This window comes from Odontesthes bonariensis, chromosome 6 (assembly GCF_027942865.1).
Source record: "Odontesthes bonariensis isolate fOdoBon6 chromosome 6, fOdoBon6.hap1, whole genome shotgun sequence".
NCBI classification, from domain to species: Eukaryota; Metazoa; Chordata; class Actinopteri; order Atheriniformes; family Atherinopsidae; genus Odontesthes; species Odontesthes bonariensis.
The window spans coordinates 32,173,523-32,195,462 of record NC_134511.1 but is presented as its reverse complement, the minus strand read 5'-3'; the positions used below and the strand labels follow the sequence as shown (position 1 = coordinate 32,195,462).

Genomic DNA, 21,940 nt, shown 5'->3' with positions numbered 1-21,940 from the left:
ATGAATTTTATTCATATAGAAAAGCAGAGACTTTCCTTTGACAAAAGGGGAGATCGGGAATGCTAAATGCTAAAAGAATGAATCAAGAAAACTTGTTCTTGCATTATAAACGATTACAGTACATTAAGCAGTTGTCTCTTTTCCTTGTGCAACTTGCTTGAGAAAGGAAGCATAAAATAATAAAAACAACAAGGGTTTGATTGCCATTTTCTTGCAAATGGATAGTGAACATGTTTTAATGTCAGAGTTAAAGAGGCGGGAATGATTGGAAATGTGACAAGGGAATGAAAGGATGGAGGGAGAGTGGGAGAAGACGTTGGTTTGGTTATCTCTCAGAGCCTTTTTCAAGTAAACTTTGATGAGAGGAGTAAAACTCCTCACTCCAGTGAGCAGAAAAAAGCTGCTTAGCAACAATCGGATGCCAAAATGAACTCTTGTCTCCTAATAGCCTTCTATCAGTTTGTTGCTGCCCAAAGTGGAGCCAGTGTAAAAATAAAGCACAAGGTTTGAGGCTAAGTTGGTGGAAAGTGTGCTTTAAAGACTATTTTTCAATCACTGATCTGTCGAAGATGGATATTGTCGTCCCCTTTTCCACCAATCCACTTTAACTAAGGGTAAAATGTTTGGGCTTAAGTCAGATCCGAAGGAAAAGAGCCAAGACGTTTTGGACGCAGCAAAGCGAAAGACAGGCAAAAGTGTGTATTGTTGTGTTTTTGTTACGATCAAAAATGGAACGAAGTTCAAGGTCTCGGCTTCTTAATTGGACATATGTATACACACTCATTTAAAGGTTCCTGGACTGTTACGCACGAGACTCAAAAGAGTCTCAAAAGCCTAATCAGACTCTCTATTTTTACACGGTTTTGACTTTGCCCTTACACGGACACACACTTAGTATCTCCCTGTGTCTCTCACACACACTCTCAATAAAAATCCCATCTTCAGAAAATGAGTCTCTCCCCCATCCGCCTGGTAAGAGGAGCTTGCTGTGACAGGCAATTTGTAGCCTGCCTTACATGTGTCACAACACAGCCATAACAGCCACAGACATACTTACTCACACACACTGACAGCTGGTCACATGCATGCCCAAACACAGGCATGCATTTTTGAAGCAATCTTGCTAATTGCAGCAAGAAATGATTTCCACATCTTTCTTTCGAATTCCCTTAGATTCTCCTCCACTCACATCAGCTAACATCAAACCAGCAAAACACTAGCATGCTGTAGTAGTAAGCATTTTATTTTTTTCTCCTGGGAATAGTGAATCAGCTTTCCCGGAGTGCCCAGGCTCTCTTAAGCACTAACACTGTGATTAGCATTCTCCCAAGAAAGGATCAGCAACTCCAAAGTGCTGTAATGAATCGTAGAATTAAAGCGCTCTAATTACAGCTTATCATTTCATGCAAGCCTTCAATTATGCACAGACAAAAATGAAGATATTTAGTGCTAAAATGGCCTCTTGCTTTGGCGCCGTGCACTCATTTTGTCACCACATTGGAGTCTATTGTGTGTTGGCATGTGGATGTGAATGATGTTTTGTTGTTGAGTTTCCTCAAATGTGCATCCCTCACAGACTTTCAAGTTAACTGTTGTGTTAGATGGGAACTCATGAAGACCTAAAGTAACCTCTAAAATGGGCAAAAGTACACTCATGTGTCACATGTTTTTCAAATGCAGCATGGATATGTGGATGTGCATCTGTTTGCAATGTTTCCCTTCTCATTTACTCAGCTTTTCTGTTTGCCAACTGTTTGTAACAGTCTAATATAACTTGGGATTATTTTCTGTTGTATCAGGTTCCTAATTCTTCAGCAGAGTGAAGGCATGCTGTCACCAGTTGTGTTACCAGCTAGAACTATGTTTTCTCTTTCTGTGTAGCAGTGTTGAATTACAAAAGCTTGATGGAACTTCATCCATTTAAACTGAAACTGGATGGATTTATTTGGGTTTTTCATGTTCAGTATTTAAGTTTCATGTTCAGTTTAACTTGGGTTATTATTACACTTGGTATTTTGGTAAAAGTTTCCAGGAATGTAGCCCCTGATGGAGGGAAGGCATTGTTTTTTCCCCTCAGGGCAGGCAGGGATAAGCTGTCTGGATGTGAGTGCATCGGACCCTCCTCAGCCCTCCTAACACATCCTTTATATGTTTGTGACACTGTGTGTGTTCATGAGCACCTTTCTGTGAGCATAGGTGTCCTCATGCCAGCATGATAAATAGCCACATTTGAACTCTGCCAGACTACAGGTGCATATTTAAGCCAATCTCTAATGGCTCATCTCTCCTTGGGCGATCCACTCTGCTTCACCTGCCCACTTCCTTCCAGGGGTCACCACTCTCTCTCTCTCTCTCTCTCTCTCTCTCTCTCTCTATCACACACACACACACACACTTGCATGCATGCTCACATTCACTCATCACTTAATTGAGAAAAGCGGGGGTGCCTTAATCTAATCCACTAATGTCTGGAGGGAATGGCCCATGTAAGTGATGTGACACAGGCCAGCTCGGCCGTCCTCTGCCTCCTCCTCAAACCTGCCAACATGCTTTAAGTGACAGCTAATATTTGACTTGATATTTGATGTCCCCTCTGTTTCGTTTGAGGTGTCTCTGAAGCCTTTAGTAAATGATAGAGGAAACACTGTCACTTAACTGTCATGAAAACAAGTGAAAAATGACATTCAAACACCTACACCAAACTTTTCTATTCTTTACTCATTGCTTTTCCAAGACACGTTTCTGCTTAACGTTACTGTAATTCAAAATGGCTGATGTACTCAATAGAAAGTGCTAGTGAAAAGCTCATGAATGTTTATATACGGTACAAGATGCAAACATGTTTGCAGTCTGTAATCCTCTTCAGCTGGTCTCTTTTGATTGGCATTCAAAAGAGCAGGGTCATAGCTGCTCAGGTGATGAAAGTAACAGTGACAGAATATGAAGAAAAGAAAGAATAGCAAGGATGTGAAAGAGTTCAGATTAATAGATGAGTGTGGACATTTTCATACATGCAAACATTTCATGTCCAAACACAAAACAAGTGCACCCATGCATCCTTAGCCAAACACACAGATACAAACAAATGGTCCAGACATTAAGCGACTCGATTAAAATGAGGAGGGTGATCTGCTGTGATCACGCTCAGAGTATCGTGTCTGGCGGCAGAGAGCCCTTTCACATCCCATGAATACACCCTACCCTGTACACACAATGCTGGCAATTTAAATGCAAATGCTGACATTCCCACCACTCAGCCTGGCGACGGCAGCTTTACCAAAAGCCCGACCACATCAGCCCAGATCTAAATGAGCCGCGATTTGTGCAACTGTACATATTATCCGTGTGTTGAAGTGTCTGAACTGTATAAAGAACACAGTGTGACACATAATGAGAGAGAAAACTGGAGAGCGATAGAGATGCCATGCATGACAGAGCCAGTTTATGTATGCAGGTCTCCACGATCTTGATGATCCCAAGATTGTGAACTGCCTTTTTCTATTGGTGGGTTACTCCAGCTTCCTCTTGCTCTTTTTCAGCTGCAAAGGAAATCTGGGTGATGGCCTCCGAGTAACCACAATCATGTGCATGCCTACTTGCTAATTTCCCACTTTTTCCATATATTCTTTAATGCAGCTCCATATTTTCACCAAACCTCAGACCAGCACTTGCTCTCAAAATTGTGTGTCATAATCAGGCTTTTGATTTGCCCCTCATTCCACACTATGGGTCCAGGATGACTGTGGAGTTTGTGGTTCTCCAACATGTACCATAAAGATGGGAAGGAAAAAAGAAAATCTGAAAAAAAAAATCATACAGCAATGACACAGTACAGAAGATCCATTTGGTTTTAGTTAGCTTTGATCAGTCAAAACCTTTTTGCACTTGGTATATTCCCATGTGACTGCAAAGCTTCATTCAGCACAGTGATTCTTAATAAACTTGCAGCATTTATGGACAAAGGCCATGTACTGTCTACTGTACAGCAGTGATGTCTCTCTCCATCTCCATAAATCCTCTTTACATCCATCAGAATAGAGGATTTCATATCATGACACATTGTTCAGGATGGAGTTTACCTCTCAGTTGTATTGATTTCCCTGACAGCAAAATGAACAAAGTAAAGTAAATGCCATAAAAGGCAACAGTGCTACTGCAAGGCTTTTATAAAAGAGAAATACACTAGAGTGGAGGCGATATGGCATGCAGACCCCCTCCTGCTTCCCCACGATGCCTTAGAAGAACTGTAAAAACACATGATTAACATAAAACTCATTAAAAATTGAGCTCAGTTTGAAATTTCCTGCCAACAAGCGACTTTGGACACCATTTTGCTGCACTGCCAGCCACCATGCATAAAAGATGTTAAGAGGAGACCAGCTGCATTATGTAATGAGGGTAAACAATCTCAAACTGTGGGGTGGGTGGGGAGATTATGATGGCTGTGCATAAACACACAACTCTAATTTAATTCCACTCCCCGTGTCAGAACTCTGCCTACCAAACATTTTCTCATCCTTTTGTTATGAAACAAGTTTCAAAAACTGTTTTTGCAACTTGTCTGCTCTTGTTAGATATGTTTCCCCCGCTCTCCATACTTAGAGTGGGCCCTACGAGTGAAAAATGCCCCCTATAATTAAAGTGCCTTAAGTAGAAATAAGTAGCATGCACTCCACCAACAAATGATCTGTCACTGGAATAAAGCTCCTATATTTTCACCCATGCTCCAATAAAGAATTTTTAAGGCTGTCTATAGAGTAAAGAAGGGTAGAGAACAGCCTTCAAAAGAGCAAATTATTAAAGGATACCCCCCGCCCCCGTGTATTACTGTGCCACTTAATTCCGTCACCAAAAATTAGGAGCGCTCAATACTGTTTAAATCGCCAGCACCAATAGTAATATTGCTAATGAGGCTAATGCTAGGAAAAATGTCCCAGAGTGATGGTCATTAACATTTCAGCAACTGCATGCTAGTGTTAGGAGCTGTGAGGAAAGGCTGCTCTGGAAGCACCATAGGGGCTCATTGTCCTCCCTAGGGGGGCATAGCATAGCTCTTTTCTCTATTTCCTGAGGATAGAGGCTTCAAAAAATGTTTCTGAATTGGTTAAGAGAAAAACTTCACAAGTCTTTCCCTCAAAGACCGTACATTGGTGTCACCTCATCTCTGTTTCTTTGTGCAATCTCCCCATCACTCTCTTCAAGTTCCTGTTTGCAGAAGTCTGACATGTTTGTCACTCCTACAGAATCAGAATGCTGCATATCATCCTTCTCTTACTGCAAATAATTGCTATTACAATCCCTCTGACTAACCTGATAATAACAGATCCAAACTACAGATCACCTTGTCCTCTGGTATACCTTTTCCCTCTCATTAGTCAGTGGGCTTACCTCAGTCGGCTTCTTGCAAAGACTTTTCCTCGGCTGTCTAATTCTTTTGAGACAAATATGTCTTAGTCACCCTCCATTTACCTCTTCCATCTTTCCTATCCTGACTGTCGTCTCCACTCTTATCTTTCAGAGGGTACCCAGATGACCCCATTGAGACAGAGCTGATCGATGAGCGTCACCCTTACATTCACGGCATATATTCAGCCCCACTGGCTCAGCCTGAGAGGGGGAGCATGGCCAGCTTGGACCGAATGGGTGGCAGGCGCTCACCTTCAATCGATAGCATTCGCAAAGACCCACGTTGGCGGGATCCCGATCTCCCTGAGGTCATCGCCATGCTAGGCCACCCTATCGACCCAGTCAAGTCCAATGCCGCTGCCTACCTGCAGCACCTGTGCTATGAAAATGACAAGATCAAGAAGGACGTACGTCAGCTGAAGGGGATTCCTGTTCTGGTGGGGCTTTTGGATCACCCCAAATCCGAAGTCCACCGCAAAGCTTGCGGTGCCCTGCGCAACATCTCCTACGGCAAAGACAATGACAACAAGGTGGCCATCAAGAACTGTGATGGTATTCCAGCGCTGATCCGCCTGCTAAGGAAGACCAACGATATGGAGATTCGGGAACTAATCACAGGTGAGATGAACGTTTCTATAGGAAATGAGTAGTTTGACATGTTAAAAAAATGCAACTTTTCCCTTAACCAAAATAATTCAAGGTTAATATTATTGTATTCTTTGGATGATGATATGGTCAAGCTTTGAGGTAGTTGTTAAACAATAAGCTTAATCCAGTGAAAATGGGGGGGAAAAAATCATCTATGGCGGATTAAATTAGATAGAATTGTGTTGTAGACTTTCAGTCAGTCAATCTTTCAGTGGGACCATTTCTTAACTTCTCACAGAATGATTTCAGTCAAAGTTGTGTCATATATTTATTCAAATGTGCAATTAGTGCAGCAGATACAACATACCATAAAACACTTGCTCCACTAAGACATAACTCACTATTACCCAACCATAGATAAAGAATTCTCATACAAATACTGCTTGCGTAGCACTATTATCGTCAAGTCTGTTGGTTGTCATGTCCACTGTAGGATTCCAACTCCTGTCTGCCTAATAACGTTCAGCTCTCTCCCACAAACAGTACAAGGGTCCCACTTTGAAGCCTTAAGTTGATAAAATAGCACCTTAGTATGCCGGTCTTTTCCAATCACCGTTTGCATACTTTCCATCACATATGTATTCTGTCCAGTTCCCATAATCTCATGCTCTGCATATCAATGGGGCTGTGAGTCAAATTACATCAAGACACAGACTTTTAGGTCTTTACCACCTATTACTATTTAACATCATTGACATCTTTCGATCGAATTGTACCCTAACATTATGTGATACGTTTGTGTCCCAGCCATACTTGATTAATTAGAATTGTGTGTATGCCAATGTGCTGGTACGGGGAGATAACCATGCATTCAAAGCTGTAATGAGTCATTCTTTTAATTATAGACAAGATACATTTCACTTAATTATCATACTACAAGCTTGTCTTACTACGCATTGAGAGTGGCATACGTTAAAGAGCAATTTTGTACTCACAGAGGCTTTTTCTCTCATTGAAAGGCTACATAAGTCACCGCTGAGTTGTAATGTAGAACAAATTTTGTGATATTTGATGACTTTAACCCCATAATGCAGCACTGCAAGCAGAAAACAATGGACAGAAAGTGAAAGCGGAAAGAGTATGAATATTGATTTTTCTACAGCAAGCTATTATCCACACAGGAAAATGGAATATGTTTTAATTCCTTTAAGAGGAGCTATTGATTCAGATGCAGAGATAGAGTGTCCTCTCCATACTATGATAAAAGTCAGCCAGGGAGTACAGAGTGTGAATGTGTCTATGCTCAGTTTATCTCCACTGATTTGACCTGACACACGCTTGCACACTTAGGGAGCTGAGAGGGGGCTTTTGTTTTTAGTGCACTCATGTGAAAAATGAGAGCCACTTTAAAGTGAGACACCTGACCCTTGTGAAGTTACTGCCAAGTTAAAATACAATATCCCCACTGAACTGAAAAAGTTCATCACGTGAGGTTTTAGGGGCCGACGACAGTTTCTGGCTATCTGAATATCACGATAGCATGTTGGCAGTTATTTACAGTGATGGAAGTCTTTAAAAACCCCACTCTTGTTGAACTGTTGTGTGCATGAACGTGTCCCCTACGCTATGGCATGGACGTTGCAGTGAGTGATGAGGGTGCTGCAGTAGAAATGAATGCCTTTACATCACTGTGTTGCTCCCTCTTGTAGCTAAAAATAACTCCACCCCACCACAAGACAGAGAGGACAGAATGGAAGGAGGCTTCTCCCCTCACAAACTTATTATTCAACCCTCCCACACTTTTTTCTCCTTCATTCATTATCTACACTCTCAGTGATTTTCTGCCTCTTACTAGTTTACTCCCTATTGCCTGTGCTCCGGCCTCAGTGGAACCGGCTTCTTCACAATGCAAGCTCAGCTCACGTCCTCATCCACGGGACTGGAATTGCCCATGTTTTTCTACAATTAAATATAATTGGAGGGTTTTAAATACGGGCCCTTTTCTTAGTCTGTGTGTTTCAAAAGTTTACTGTGGAAATTTGTGCTGTCCCTGCAAAACCACAGAGAGCTCCGTTTTCTACAAGAGGAAACGGGTGACATGGAAGGAACCTAGCTGTTTCATTTTCCAACACACGAGACAGACAGACAAGTCATATATGTATATTTAGATCTTTGCACTGTTCAGAGTAATTCTTTTTTTCTCTTTAACTAGGCTCTGGGCTTTTTGGGCCCTTTTGCAATCCCTACTCTGGAAATGTAGATTATTAAGCAGATATGTGTACTGTTTTCCTACCAGTAATGTCATTTGGATGAAAAATACAAATGGAGCAAGTTGGCAGGGATTTTGTTTGGAAGATAAATAATGTCTAGACACATGTGTCAAGCATTTGTACTTTGGTCTGTAATATATACGCCGTTGTCTCGTGGAAACTTTTACTCTCTTGTAGTTCTGCAATCCATTTCTACATGAACTAGTTTTCAAGCCAGATGTAAGAAAATCAACATTCATCTAAGACTTCCTTAAAAAAAAAAATCTAAGGTAATAAACAAACTCTATTAAACTAAACAGTCATAAATCTTATTGCTTTACTTAAATCAGTCATTCTCTGTTTAAAAGCAATACAAATGGACTTTTTACCAACTCTCTGTACACATTGTTAATGGACCTCACATTTACAGCATAATAGTCTGGTCAAGCTTTCAATCTCATAAATTCACAGACTCCAGTTTATTTTTTTATTATAAACAGCTTTGTATATCTACATGTCCTTTTTTTCTTGTTGTTACCAAAATGTTACCAGTATAGTTTAGTGCCTCTTCTTTCTTTAATGTGGGAAAAAAATGGAGATGCTTCAGTTAAATTTCATCTTGATTTTTTTTTTGTATATAGATAATATGCAATATGATGTAATAATATATATAATAAACCACTGTCCATGAATGATTTTTTTTGTAAGACTCGGAGAAGGTTCTGCAGGTTTTTGACTTATTTAAAGTAATTTTAGGTCACTTTTAAATTATTGCTCCTTCTTTCATGATGTATACACAAGAGTGACAGAGAGAGTCACAGTATATCTATTTATAAATTTTGCTGTCTGTGTGAGATTATATAGTACATCAAGTAGTAGGTTAACTGGTATCATGCCAATCTCCTGCTGGCATTTTCTACAGACAAATCAAAGTCAACTAGGTTTTTCAATTCTATTATATTCTCACTGGCACTTTGTTCTGATATATACATGCATCATTTTCAGCATGCATTCCTGAGTCCGCTGTTTTACTGGATGCACATGTATGAGAATGCACATCTAGGTGGGACTCATGAGGCAGCGTAACAAAGTAATTTTAGGCAACCCACCATGATCCATTAAACAAACCACTCCAACATATATTCCAATGTTCACTATTGGAATATATGTCTTGTATTTAGGTGTGTGTTACCTCGTCCTTCCAGTCTTATTTCATTAACTTACTTTCTGCTTGACGGTCCCTTCCTGCAGAGTACACACATCTACACATGCATATAAATCTTCAGTTTCTCCTATTTTGTATACATTTGTTGTAGAGTGAATTTGCTTGTTTATGCCTTCCTCCTCTCTTCCTGTTTTCCGTGCTTCCTGGAACCCTGCATGCCCTTTCCCTGTTTCTAAACTGTGCCTTTCTCCTTCTTTATTGCTGAGAGTGTGATGGATGACAGAAGGGGTGAGGAGGAGAGGGAGAGGAGGAGAATGGTAATGGGCAGAACTAAGTTAATAGCCCTGCTTGAAGAGCAACATGTCTGCCAGTGGTGCCTGGAAAATTTAATTAGCCTGAGCCGTAGCTCCAGTCCTGTTCCTGTCCCAGTCCTGGTTCTTCTAGAGATGAACTGTTGCTGCGCATTTATCAGATCAATGTTTAATGTAATAAGCTTCCTCTACACTTTTTCCTATTGGTAGAAAAGTGATTACCAGATGTATTTTGAATATATTTTCAGAGCTTAATGAGTTATATACATATATTGCAGTATGTAACTGTTTATAACTGTTTTGCCAATTTGTCCCATTATGCACAGCTTAGTGAAAAGTTTCTTTTACTTGCAACCCAGCCAGAATGTTTACTCCCTGAAGACTTTCTCAACAGATAAACAACATAAATAAATCAGAAAGAAATATAATTTTTTTGATCTTTAAAGCAGTTTGACTTAGTTAAGAAAGGTCAGAGTGAAGTCTTGGAATTCAATATAGTGGCCCTGTGGGGAATCCTAACTTTATTAGATAGCAGAATGATGAGATGAGACTTCATAAGACTTATAATTTCATAATTTAGCAGTTCCACCAGTGATTTATTTTTCTGCTGGAAATAAACACGTAACATGAGGGTGTGTGAAGATCTGATCTCCAAAAGGTGGGGGTGAAAGTGAAAAACTTGAGGAAGAGAAAACTGTAAAAATGTTTCTTCTTGTTAAAGATCAGCATTCAGGCTGAATGTGTAAATTCATCAGTGTGGATGTAGCCTAAAACTCTGCAGTTTTCAGCCAACAGCAGCACTTTGGGGTTTGGATCACCTGCAGAATGTTGCTGAGACAGATGTTAGCTGGCTGTTTTTCAAACCCACAATGGCCCTGCACCATGAATCTATGTTGGTAATTAACTGAAGCACATTTATCTGTTGTTCGACGGCTGTGCAGTACACTTCCAGACAATTTCAAACTTTAAGGTAGTGCGTTTTGACAGCTCATGTTCGCATCCAAACTAAGTGCTGTGATCTGATTTTGATTAAATCAGAAAACCCCAGACACACGGGTGTATGTTAATATCAGGTGTGAAGTGATGCTTTGGCATCACAGTTGATTGGCTTCTGCCTTTGGCCGGCAAGACAGCTGGACATCCGTAACACATACACACACCTGGCAAACTGACTGTGGACAGCAAATAGACTAAACCTGATCCAGAGTCACTGGTCTGAAACAGTGGCAGGACATGGGATGGAGATCGTCAGTTCCACAGCACTCTGTCATCTTAAATAACACCCTGTCAGTGGGCTGTATGCCCGTCGTACTTGATGGATCACAGCCACAGTAGACATGCCTTTTCCTCCCCTCTGGCATATGCGATCACTGTAGAGGTGACTGATTTTGCCAGCTTGAGCAGAATTTCAGCTGCAACACTGGAGGTGACAGTGAGCAACCCAGGTGGAACATTTTTTTGCAAGGCAGAAGTTTGCTTAATGCATCTTATGGGAGAAAAAATCTCTGGTTTCTTTTGCTACTTTGCAGTTTTAAGTTGTTTTTCCAATGAAACTTTCTGTTTCTGGAAGTTGTGTTTGTGCTTCTTTCGCTGTTTGCAGCTCGAGTGAAAACATTCCGTTTTATGTTTTTATGCACATATATTTCCAGTCACATTGGATGTGTGAATATATTTCATAAAAATACACCCTGCATTAATTATGGCACCATGCACCATTAATCTTAAGGTGGGGCGTATCACATGAATGAATGGGAAATATGTCTTTTGTGGATTAATAACATTCTGTTAGTTTCCTTATCATCTGCTAGAAAGTGGCACATTACAGAGTTTACACCTGTGAATAAACACTAAATATTCTCCATGCAGTAAATGACTGAGATGAAACAGCAAGAGGTCATCGTCCTTAAACTCAGTGTTCATTAGATATTGACTGCACACTGGATGTTTCTTGAGTGTGTCACATGTTGACGCAAATGACACAACAGGGGGATGTAATCAAGCTGTCAGCCTGGCAGGCAGGCAGGCATGAATGTTATGCTATCTGTCATCATACCAGGGTACATTTGTTTTTAATTGGATCCATGCCTGAAGGCTGATATTTGCTCTAAACGCTCGCAAGTGACGGTTTACAATAATTACAAATTGACCCTGTGAAAGCTCATAGTGCAGCAAATATGCATCAGGAATGGAGAACAGGATTTAAAAGATTAACATATCATTACAACGGTGCAGTGGTTGGCCACTTTTGTCTTTTGTCTCTGTGACAGACCGGAGACCTGTCCAGAGTTAACTCTGGCTCCAACCCCCATCAAACCACGGATTCCTTGAGCTTTTGGATGCACACATCACATCTTGTTAGCTTTTGCGTGGATTTCAATCTCACGAGTCATTCTGAAGAACACAAGACTTGTCATCTCTCTTGCTTCTGCATATGTTTAAGTGCAACTTCTTATCTCTTGCTGCATGTATACACTCTTAAGTTTAATTTTATATTCCAAAACTACTAGAATTATTATTCAGCTCAGTGCAGGGTTGTCTACCAAAGCACTTCAAAACATGGGAATTGGACTACTTATTTGTGCAGAAAGGTCATGTACAGGTGTTTGTGTACATGTGTGTGCATGTACACATTTGCATATAGTAAATGTCTGGAGTAAAACTGACAGGTTAAACTCTTATTGCGTCGCAACTGCTGTACAATAATCCAGTAATACACTATGCTCACTTGAGCAAATGTCATCAAAAAAAAAAAAAACTTTCTCTAATTAAACATGTCACTGCCACAGGTCCTCAGTTGTTTTGCTTCAATAATATCATCATTAAACTGCTTTATTCTTTTCTATTTTGACGAAAAGCAGTTGAAGATGGGAAGAAATATGAAGATAATAGATGAAGACAGGACATCATAAGGGTGGACACGAGTAAATAAAGGCAAAAAACAAGTTTAACATACCACGAAAGTGCTTGTAAAAATCAATGTTACATTTCTAAAGGTATGAAATTCACAATAAACACACAAGAGTGTGAAGACTTAAGCTTTGGTTGTGTAGGGCTTTGGGAATAGTTTTCACTGAAAGTCGTCTGTCATGCAATATTAAGATAGATGGCTCATTTTATCCCCAAATGGAAATGGTAGAATTCACTCTCTTTTATTTAATTTGCTGTTAGTAAGTGTTCTGCTTCCAACAAGCACTGTGTATCAAGGGAATAGTTTTAGGTAGGGTGTGGTGTTATTGATGATCTTAGGAGACCTGCACAGAAGAACAGAAATAAATGGCACAGAGTACAGAGCTGCACCACATTGTACTTGTGTAATTACTTCCCAGTCTACCTAGTTTTAGATGAGGTAATAAATGAAGATGGAATAAAGTAACAGAAATTAAATTTAAGCTTAAAATATCACAAAAACACAATAGGTCATTTATTCATTCACCCATTCATTCACTGACTTGGCAAAGGAATCCGCTTTCTTAAGGCACAGCCACATTAGAGGGCGTGTAGTTATTTTTAGCCTTGTTTTTTTCCCCCTGTGTGCGGTGAGCATGATTTCATAGAGGAAATATTGACCGCCTGGAAAATGTACAGGAACTGTTTTAAAGAACAGGGGCAGGAAGTGTGGCAGTTTCAGGGCTTCACTAATGGTCTGCTATTATGGGGCAAAAGGGAATCCACACTCTGTGAGTTTCTCTGAATATGTGTTCACGACTATATCAGGGCATTCATACGTACGAGATGCATGTGTATTTAAGCAGGTTCACATATGCACCAGCCTGTGAGTGTGTGTTTAATCTTAATGCATGAGCTCCCAGCTGATATTGCTTCAAAAGCGTATACATATAATGTATTAAGTGAAGGAGACAAGTACGTGCTGTTTTTCCCAAAAGGGATGGAAAGTTAGTGGGATTTAGCTTGCTGTTTTTGCCGATTCACCAGCACAGTCTGCAGTTAGAGGCAGGGGCCGTGGATTTTCTATCATCTATCATGAGCACATAAAGATAATATTCATATATATTTATCCGCACTGCAGTTAAATATATAATTAACTTTGTTGTCCACTGTGGTTTTACAAAAATAGACACTCTTGAGAGCCTCAGAACTTGCCTGAGAATTTATTCAGTATAAGAGTAATGAAGTAAACCAGTAACAGTTTTCTGGAAATGCATGCAAATCAGAGCTGACATAGATATCTATGTCTGTGTATATATATATATATATATCTATATAAAAATATATACTTATATATGATGATAGAAATAACTACTTTTAAGTTACTGCAGATAAAAATGTCAACTGAATACCTGATTGTGAAAGTGGAAAAGGAACAGAGTGATGGCAGACAAAGACAGAGAGACCCATGGGATGGATTTCTGAAAACAAAAACTCAGAAACGTGGTCCAACATTTTTGCTCTCCTCAGACTGGAGGTTGCTTCGCTCCACAGCTTCCATGCGTCTCAGTTTGAATGCAGTGGATGTTGATGCTTTAGCAGAGCATTTTATTTTTGTGGCTGCCTGCCTGCTTCAAACATTCCCCTCTCTCTTCTTTGTCAGGTTGCCTCGCTTGTGAAAAGAAAAAAAAAAACTCACATTGTACGTACTCAGTTCACTTGAGTTCACTTTTTTTTTTTTTTTTGTACAGGCGCTCCTAGTCCTGAACCTGAGTTGTTTGGACGGTGATAGATACAAGGATTCCATCTCTGTACCACTTTTATTGAAGGACATTCAGTCTACACTGATCATATACATGTATTCACACAGTATCTACATAACATTAATGCATTGTGGCTTATTCTAGTGCCATGTTCAATAGTTGCAACTGATAAGGATCAGGATAATAAACATCCATCAGTTTTTGTCTTTTTTTTACGTTTATATCATTACACGATGGCCGTCTGTTTTTGTCCTGTTGTATCTTTAAAATGTGATTTTTGATTTCAGTCATGACTACATGCTTCTGTTCCCTGCTGTTAAGAGCATTAAACATCTGCAGCTCATCCAGAACGCTGCTGCTAGAGTTTTAACCCGGACTAAGAGATCTGAACACATCACACCAGTTTTGAAATCTTTACTCTGGCTTCCAGTCAGTCACAGAATAGATTTTAAAAGCCTGCTGATGGTTTACAAATCCCAGAACGGTTTAGGCCCAAAATACATCTGTGATATGTTCAGAGAATATAAACCCAGCAGAGCTCTTAGATCCAAGGACTCAGGCCAGCTGGTCCAGTCCAGAGTCCAGACTAAACATGGAGAAGCAGCATTTAGCTGTTATGCTGCAAACAAGTGGAACAAACTGCCAGTAGAGATTAAACTTTCACCAAATGGAGACATTTTTAAATCCAGGTTAAAGACATTTCTTTTCTCATGTGTCTATGCATGAAATCTGCATGCTATCGTTTAACTTATCTGGACTGTTGCTTGTTTTTAAATTAATTTAAATTATTTTATTTGTTTCTCTTTATATTCTTTTATGTATTTTTAATGCTTCTTACACTCCCTGCTGCAATGCTTTTATTTTATGTAAAGCACTTTTAATTGTTTGTACATGAAATGTGCAATACAAATAAATTTGATTTGATTTGATTTTGATTTGCTAGACAGTTTTCATTAAAAAGGCATCACTTTTACATTCTGTCTACAGTTTTTTCTTTCTCCTCATTTCTTGCTGTGCCACATCTTTCTTGTCATTCTTTACATCTCTTCCCGTTCTTTACTATATTTTGATACACTTCCAAATTCTTGAATTATATCCTCCCTGTTTTTCTTTATAACCCCCTTTTTAAATCAACAACTTCCTCCTCCCGTATGTCTATCCTCTCAATATGAGTCTTCATGTTCCTCTGTCTTGTGCTCCCCTGCAGGAACCCTGTGGAATCTGTCGTCTTATGAGCCCCTGAAGATGGTGATCATCAACCATGGCTTGCAGACCATGACCAATGAGGTCATTATCCCTCACTCAGGTTGGGAACACGAACCCAACGAAGATTCAAAGCCGCGTGATGCCGAGTGGACTACCGTCTTCAAAAACACCTCTGGCTGCCTCAGGTAGGGCTTGTACACAAATCAAATGACTGTTTCACACTCCTGTGTGTTGCAGATTGTACAGATGACTCTATTAGAGTTTGCTTATTCATTTAACTGAACGTTTTTTAATAGAGTCATGGATTTTTGAACAACATAGTATTAGTTGTAGCGCCACACTGACTGTCCCCCTGATTGTAAGAAGAAAATGAGTTTAGATCCAGATTGAGCAAGAGGCCCATAAACTGCTTCCAATTATTGGAAATGATGATTACACAGAAAAATGTGAAATCCTTAAATATGTTTTAATAGCCCAGGCAGATGAGAAAGTCTGGACAAAACCGTCTTAAAGGGATGGAAGGAAACAGACAGTAGGCTCAACTGAGGAGCCAGATGGCAGGTTTTATTCAGGTTGAAGTTTATTTGGGTTTTCAGTGTGTGCACACATATATGTGATCCTGGACTTATTAGAGGCTTAGCTTAACATACACAGGGTCAGGACCAACAAGAGGGAAAGACTCTTGTGTTTGTTTTGACAAAGACACCAGTAGCAGAGGGGGGCAGGTGTGATGTATATGAGACTGCGTGCCGAGCGTGGGCCCGGGTCACTTGTAAGCTCTTTAGGTACGTTGCTGATTTATGATACAGCAGATGCTATGTTCCTTCTGTCCCATCCTGTGTCTGTATGCATGTTAAGTATGTTGGTCTGTCTGCAGTGGGATTATGTCTGTGAAAACAAACAACTATTTCTGGCTTGCAGCAAACTTCTTCCCTCACACTTGAGCACACTTTATGGGTTATCACTTAAAAAGAGTTTGATGTCCTCCTTTGATTTTTGGGACATCTCTGTCTGTTGTTCTTGTGTTATTCTGTTACATTGTTCACACCACACGCTGATGACATGTATTTTTAATGTCTTTTTAACTTTTTAATGACATTGCCACCACTGAAAGTTAATCACACAGATTTCAGTAACTGAAGTTCTTACTCTTAATTTTACTCTTCTCCACCTCCATGTTGGCATGCTTCTCTATGACATCTGTGTCCCTCACACAGCACATTCCGGTGATTCTTTCTTGTCTACAATGCACTCAGGATCCATGATGTGATGTGGTAGCTCTCAACCGTTACATTTTCAGTATTGTGAAAACTTTATTGAGCCAGTTGTAAATAAAAACATTGATTCAATGCCACGTTATTATACTTGTATTTGTAATTCTTAGTCAAAAGGCAACAAGGGAAGTATTGTAAGTCTTCCCAGCTTTCCCAGCAATATAGAGTAAAGACATTGAGCTAAAGACTTGCAACGTGGTGTCCCTTTTCCCCCATAATGCTTTCGATACATCTTGCTCACATGTGCTAAGCCTGTTCTCAGTCATTCAGTAAAAGAAATGATAAATCAGTCATTAGGATGATTAATGAAAAAAAATCCTGCATCATTTTAATTTCCCTTCGGGATGAATAAGGTATTTTTCATCCATTGATTTCATTTAATCGATACACAGCACAGCAAAAATTGGGCCACACTTCAAAACTGAACAACTTGGATTTGAACTTTGCAGTTCCACGAGTCTCTGCTTGAACCAGTGCCCTAAACTGTCCTCAGTCCAAGCAACAGCGCCATCAGTCTACGACACTATGTTTACTCTTGAGCAGCTGATAGCAGAGTGTGGTGCTCCTTACAAAAAACACTCTCCTCCTCGATTGGCAATAAAAGGCAGCTGCCACACGGACAACATGTGCTTGCTCCGCTCTTGTCTTCCCACCTCTCTAATGTTCTTCATTTTGAAGTCTTATTTACTCCACTGTAGGATATCGAAACTGGAGCCATTTTAGCCTGTTGACATCATAACTCAGAATGCATTGTAATGTAAATAACAATGGCATCCTAAGACTTTTTTCTGATCTTATAAAAACAAGCACATCCTTTTGAATATCACATTTACGCTGCATATAGCCAGTGCCTTCTCTGACATAACAAGCCACACACGTTATATTTGTAGGTGGGGCCTTTTCGGCTTTGGCTTTTAGGCTACCTTTACACGGAAACGATCTGAAACCGAAACGCAAAAGTGGCGTTTCGTTTTCACTTTTAAATCTGCATTTAGACGAGCGTTTTAGGGTGAAAATCTGCGTGCATACGGAAACGCAAAAGTGTGTGACACAATAGTTTCATATTTATCGATGCAGTAAACACGCCAGATGGCTAGGTGGCAACACTACCAAGACCAGTCTTTCTGCTTTCTATGTGACGAGAAACGCAGTTTTGCGTTTTCATCCTTTACACGGTGGCGCGACAGTGGAGCGTTTTCAAGAATTCCACTCTGTAGGTGCGGGTTCACTTTTTTGCGTTTTCATGCCCCCAAAACGCCGTTACCATCGATATAGTGCATCCGCAAAAAGGTTTTGCGTTTTTAACCCGTTTTCGTTTCCGTGTAAAGTGCCCCTTAGGTTCACAGTTAAAACTCTTTTTTGACGTTTTATTTCCTCTACTCTTTTTTTCTTTCTTGAAATGGCCGTATAACTTTTTCTTCTTCCTTAACTTACTGTAGGATTTCTCCTCAGTTCTCACAAAATTATTGTCACTTTTTTCAGAGCAGACAAAAGCACGTGCTCTCGTTGACATGACTTTCAATTTCGATTGCCACATAACTTTACTATGAAAGAACTGTATTTCTTTTGTATTTGAGTCGATTGTCTATATTGGTAATAATTTTAAATTGTCCTGATCAAACTCAAGAAGATTCCCCAAATTCAGCTCTTAAATTCTAAATAATTAGCTGTTTTTTTTTTTTACATTATACATTAATGTAAAGTGAATATCTTTTAGATTGTTAGATTTGATTTCAGTGTTATCAATTTTCTGTTGTTTACCTCTTCTTAGTTGTTGTCTCTGCTCTCTTCTACCATCGTCATTGAATCTAGGATTTTGGCTTCATCTAAGAGTGACAGACTGTAGGCATGTGCGAAAGACATAGAGTGTGTCTGTGGGTTAGCGTGCCTCATGCCTGGCTGTGCTGTCTCCTTTTAGCCTGGCCAAGCCCGTCTAGACTGTGATCCAGAACTCCTCCTGCTCTAGATGTTGCAGAGTGCTGGTTGGCATCCAGAATAACACGGCATCCAAAAGCATAGAAGACGGAAAAACAAAACAAAACAAAACAAACAAAGAAACCCAGTGTATTTGACACATTATTGCATTATATAGATGGTTACATAGTGCAAAAACCTACTTTAAAGTTTAGAAAATTCTGCATTGAAGATCAGCAATAACAGAGAGAATAAAAGGAAGTACTCTGATGTTGCTGTAGAAAGTCACGGAGAAGTCATAGAATTCGATGTTAGGTTCACAGTGGGAATAATGCTCTCACTGATCTTTCAGTTTCTCATGAATTCATTAAATCATCTGTCATGTGTTTTTCTTTATGTTCATGTTGTACATTTTTCACTTTCCATCCAAACACAACATCCACTTAACTCATTTCTGCCATGTCTCACTATATCTAACCATCACTCTCACTCCTTTGACCCAAGATGCAAGCCTCGCTGATGAGAATGTGTCTCCATAGCAACTGTAACTAAGCCCACAGTTGCCTAGACGCAGGGCTGGTGCACTGGGGAGAAGTGCTGATGCCAGGGAGAATCTGTTTACTGACGCCAACAGAGACACAGCTTACACCTCAGTAAAGCCAGGAATAGTTTTATTATGACCGGCCCCTTCTGTCGATATGCGGCTGCTTATATACAATGTTGACGCTGTGGGCTTCCTGAAAAGAAAAAATGTATGTGTGTGTGTGTGTGTGTGTGTTGTGTTTGGTTGTGGATCTGAATTGGCACTGTTCCCAGTAAGAACACATAAATGTCTGTCAAAAATGACAAATTACCTTCAGTGCAGAGGTGCACACAGCAGTAGGGGACTGTAGCTAAGCACATCTACTACTCTCAGGAGATTGGACTTTCCTTTTGTATTTTTTATAGAGAATTCTAAATTTGATCAACTAAATGGATTTGAAACCATAGTTGTATCACAGTTTTAATTAATTTGTTTTTATAGATTGATTTAGCCAACAATATAAAATATAATAGAAAGCTCATTATTGAATACTTTCATTATATAAGAATAGTATGAATTTTACAGGAACCATGTGTCTGCATTGAATACTTCTATGTTTGACTCCTCACATATATCGTCTTTGGATGTTGTATTGATTTCCACCACTCTTTCATAGAATAATAATTGTTGTTTCTACTACTTTTGTTGTTACTACTAAATTAAATCAAAATTAATCATAGCAAAAAATAAAAAATAATACCCACATCTCTACAATTACACTCAGATTTCCCAGGTATACCAGAAAGTCTTGCTTTGCACTCTTGAGCTTTATAGTCAGTATTATTAAAGGAGACAGCTTCTGCTTCTACATTGTGGCTTTGTTTTTGTTAAATAGAAAATGACACTTTGTAACATGTTCATCTGAGGTTGTTTTAGAGACGTGGTAAGAATTGAAAAAGGGCATCCTTTCTTTATCATATGACTGTATGTCTTCATGTAACTGCTTTACACTCAATCTACCCGTCCCTTTATAAATTTTGTCTTCAAAAAACACGAGACTGGATGATGACCTGTGTCATCATCCAGTCTCGTGGACTTAAAGCTGACAATGATACTGAATTTTTTTCTTTATTTGCTCAGCCGTCATAAGAAGAATCTGAACACCGATTACATAAGAAGCTAAATCATGACTCTAAATCAAAAATGGGATCTGAGTCAATAAAACCTGAAAGATACCAAGCGTGAGGGTGCACATATGGTCTTGCAGTGCTGCTGTTAACCTTGTAGGCTGATAGCAGAGGGCAGCCATGTCTCCATCCATCTCCATCAGTCCTGCTTCGGTCTCTTCCACCCAGCTGCTCTATTGTCCTCTGATGGCCACATGGCTCCGTGTGACCTTCACACCCGCCCTTCATCTGATAGGGCTGGAACACTACATATCAAGATCACTCTGACAGGCTGTCAGTGTGTGCACAGACAGACCTCTGAATGCACACCCACCTCGACTTTTAATCTTTTGAAATTAATGACAGAAGAAAAGACCAAAATTTACTGTGTTGTAAAATTCCACCAAATATGGCACGAGTGAGTGTGTCCATTATTCCTCCTGCCATTTAAAAAAATGACACACTGCATACTGATAAGCAACAATACCTAGAAATATTACTGCCATAATTAAAGACCTTACATTTTTGAGAGCAAAATTTCTTCACTGTCTGCTCCTGGGTGTTAAAGAAAAATGAACGTCCCAGATCTTTATCATTTTCTCAATTCATTCTTTGAGGGAACATCATTTTGTAAGAAATGTGAATGAAATAAGGCTACAATTCTCAGTGAGCTAAAAAACTCTGAGTGTGTTGACATAAAGAAAATGCACTAGTTTTGATAGCATTACTCTGAATGAGCAACACTTAGGTCACAGCGTCCTCCTTCATGTTGTTGTCCTACGTACATGCTTCACCAAAGCAAATTGGTCATGATTTGTGGCCATGTCTCTGATCAGCAGGGACTGCATGCTTTTCTTAAATTCTTCAAAACAAAACAAAAAAACAACAAACAAATGCATAAAGGAACACAACTCACAAACATGCCCCAGAACCCTCTTAAGTTGCAAATTTGCTGCCACAAGAATGCTTCTATTGGTAATATGTTGCTATTCTAGCTGCCAGTTGCCATAGGAACTCAGCAGGTGAGTCTTCCACATGTAAGGCTGTGGTTCACTTAAAGTGAGAGAGAGTGAAGCAAAGTTGTCACAAAAAAGGCTGATATCAGCCATCAGCACAGGGTGACATCATCTGGTCTTTCTGGTGTCATTATCAAGTTACAGACTTCTCAACAGAGCAAGAAGAGACAGTAAAATGTCAAGACAGATCAATAATCATCAGTATGCAAATCCCATAAACCCTTACAAAACTGAATATTACATCAGCATATGTCCTGTTCAGAGACAACCGCAGTTTCCCTCAGAGTCTCCACGAACTGATGCGCCGTCCTTAAGCCTGCCACAACTCCACTGCTCCAAGAAAGACTCCTGCAAACGAAACAGCTGACAATAAAACTTTTTGTGTCTGCCGGGCCCCAAACTGACTCGTGCCAAATAAATCCAAAGCAGCTGCTCCTTTGAATCTGTTTATAGGGAGATGGTGACCGTTTTTT

The 21,940-nt window shown here is 39.7% G+C and overlaps 1 protein-coding gene across 11 annotated transcripts in view; it reads left to right on the top strand.

Annotated features, from left to right (window-relative positions):
- arvcfb (ARVCF delta catenin family member b) overlaps positions 1–21,940 on the top strand; it is a 119,915-nt gene that overhangs the window by 54,817 nt on the left and 43,158 nt on the right. For all 11 annotated transcript variants that reach the window (XM_075468339.1, XM_075468338.1, XM_075468343.1 and 8 more), the window contains 2 exons: positions 5,519–6,024; positions 15,576–15,759. In XM_075468339.1, coding sequence (XP_075324454.1) covers positions 5,519–6,024; positions 15,576–15,759 — 690 coding nt within the window. The remainder of the gene's footprint in view (positions 1–5,518; positions 6,025–15,575; positions 15,760–21,940) is intronic.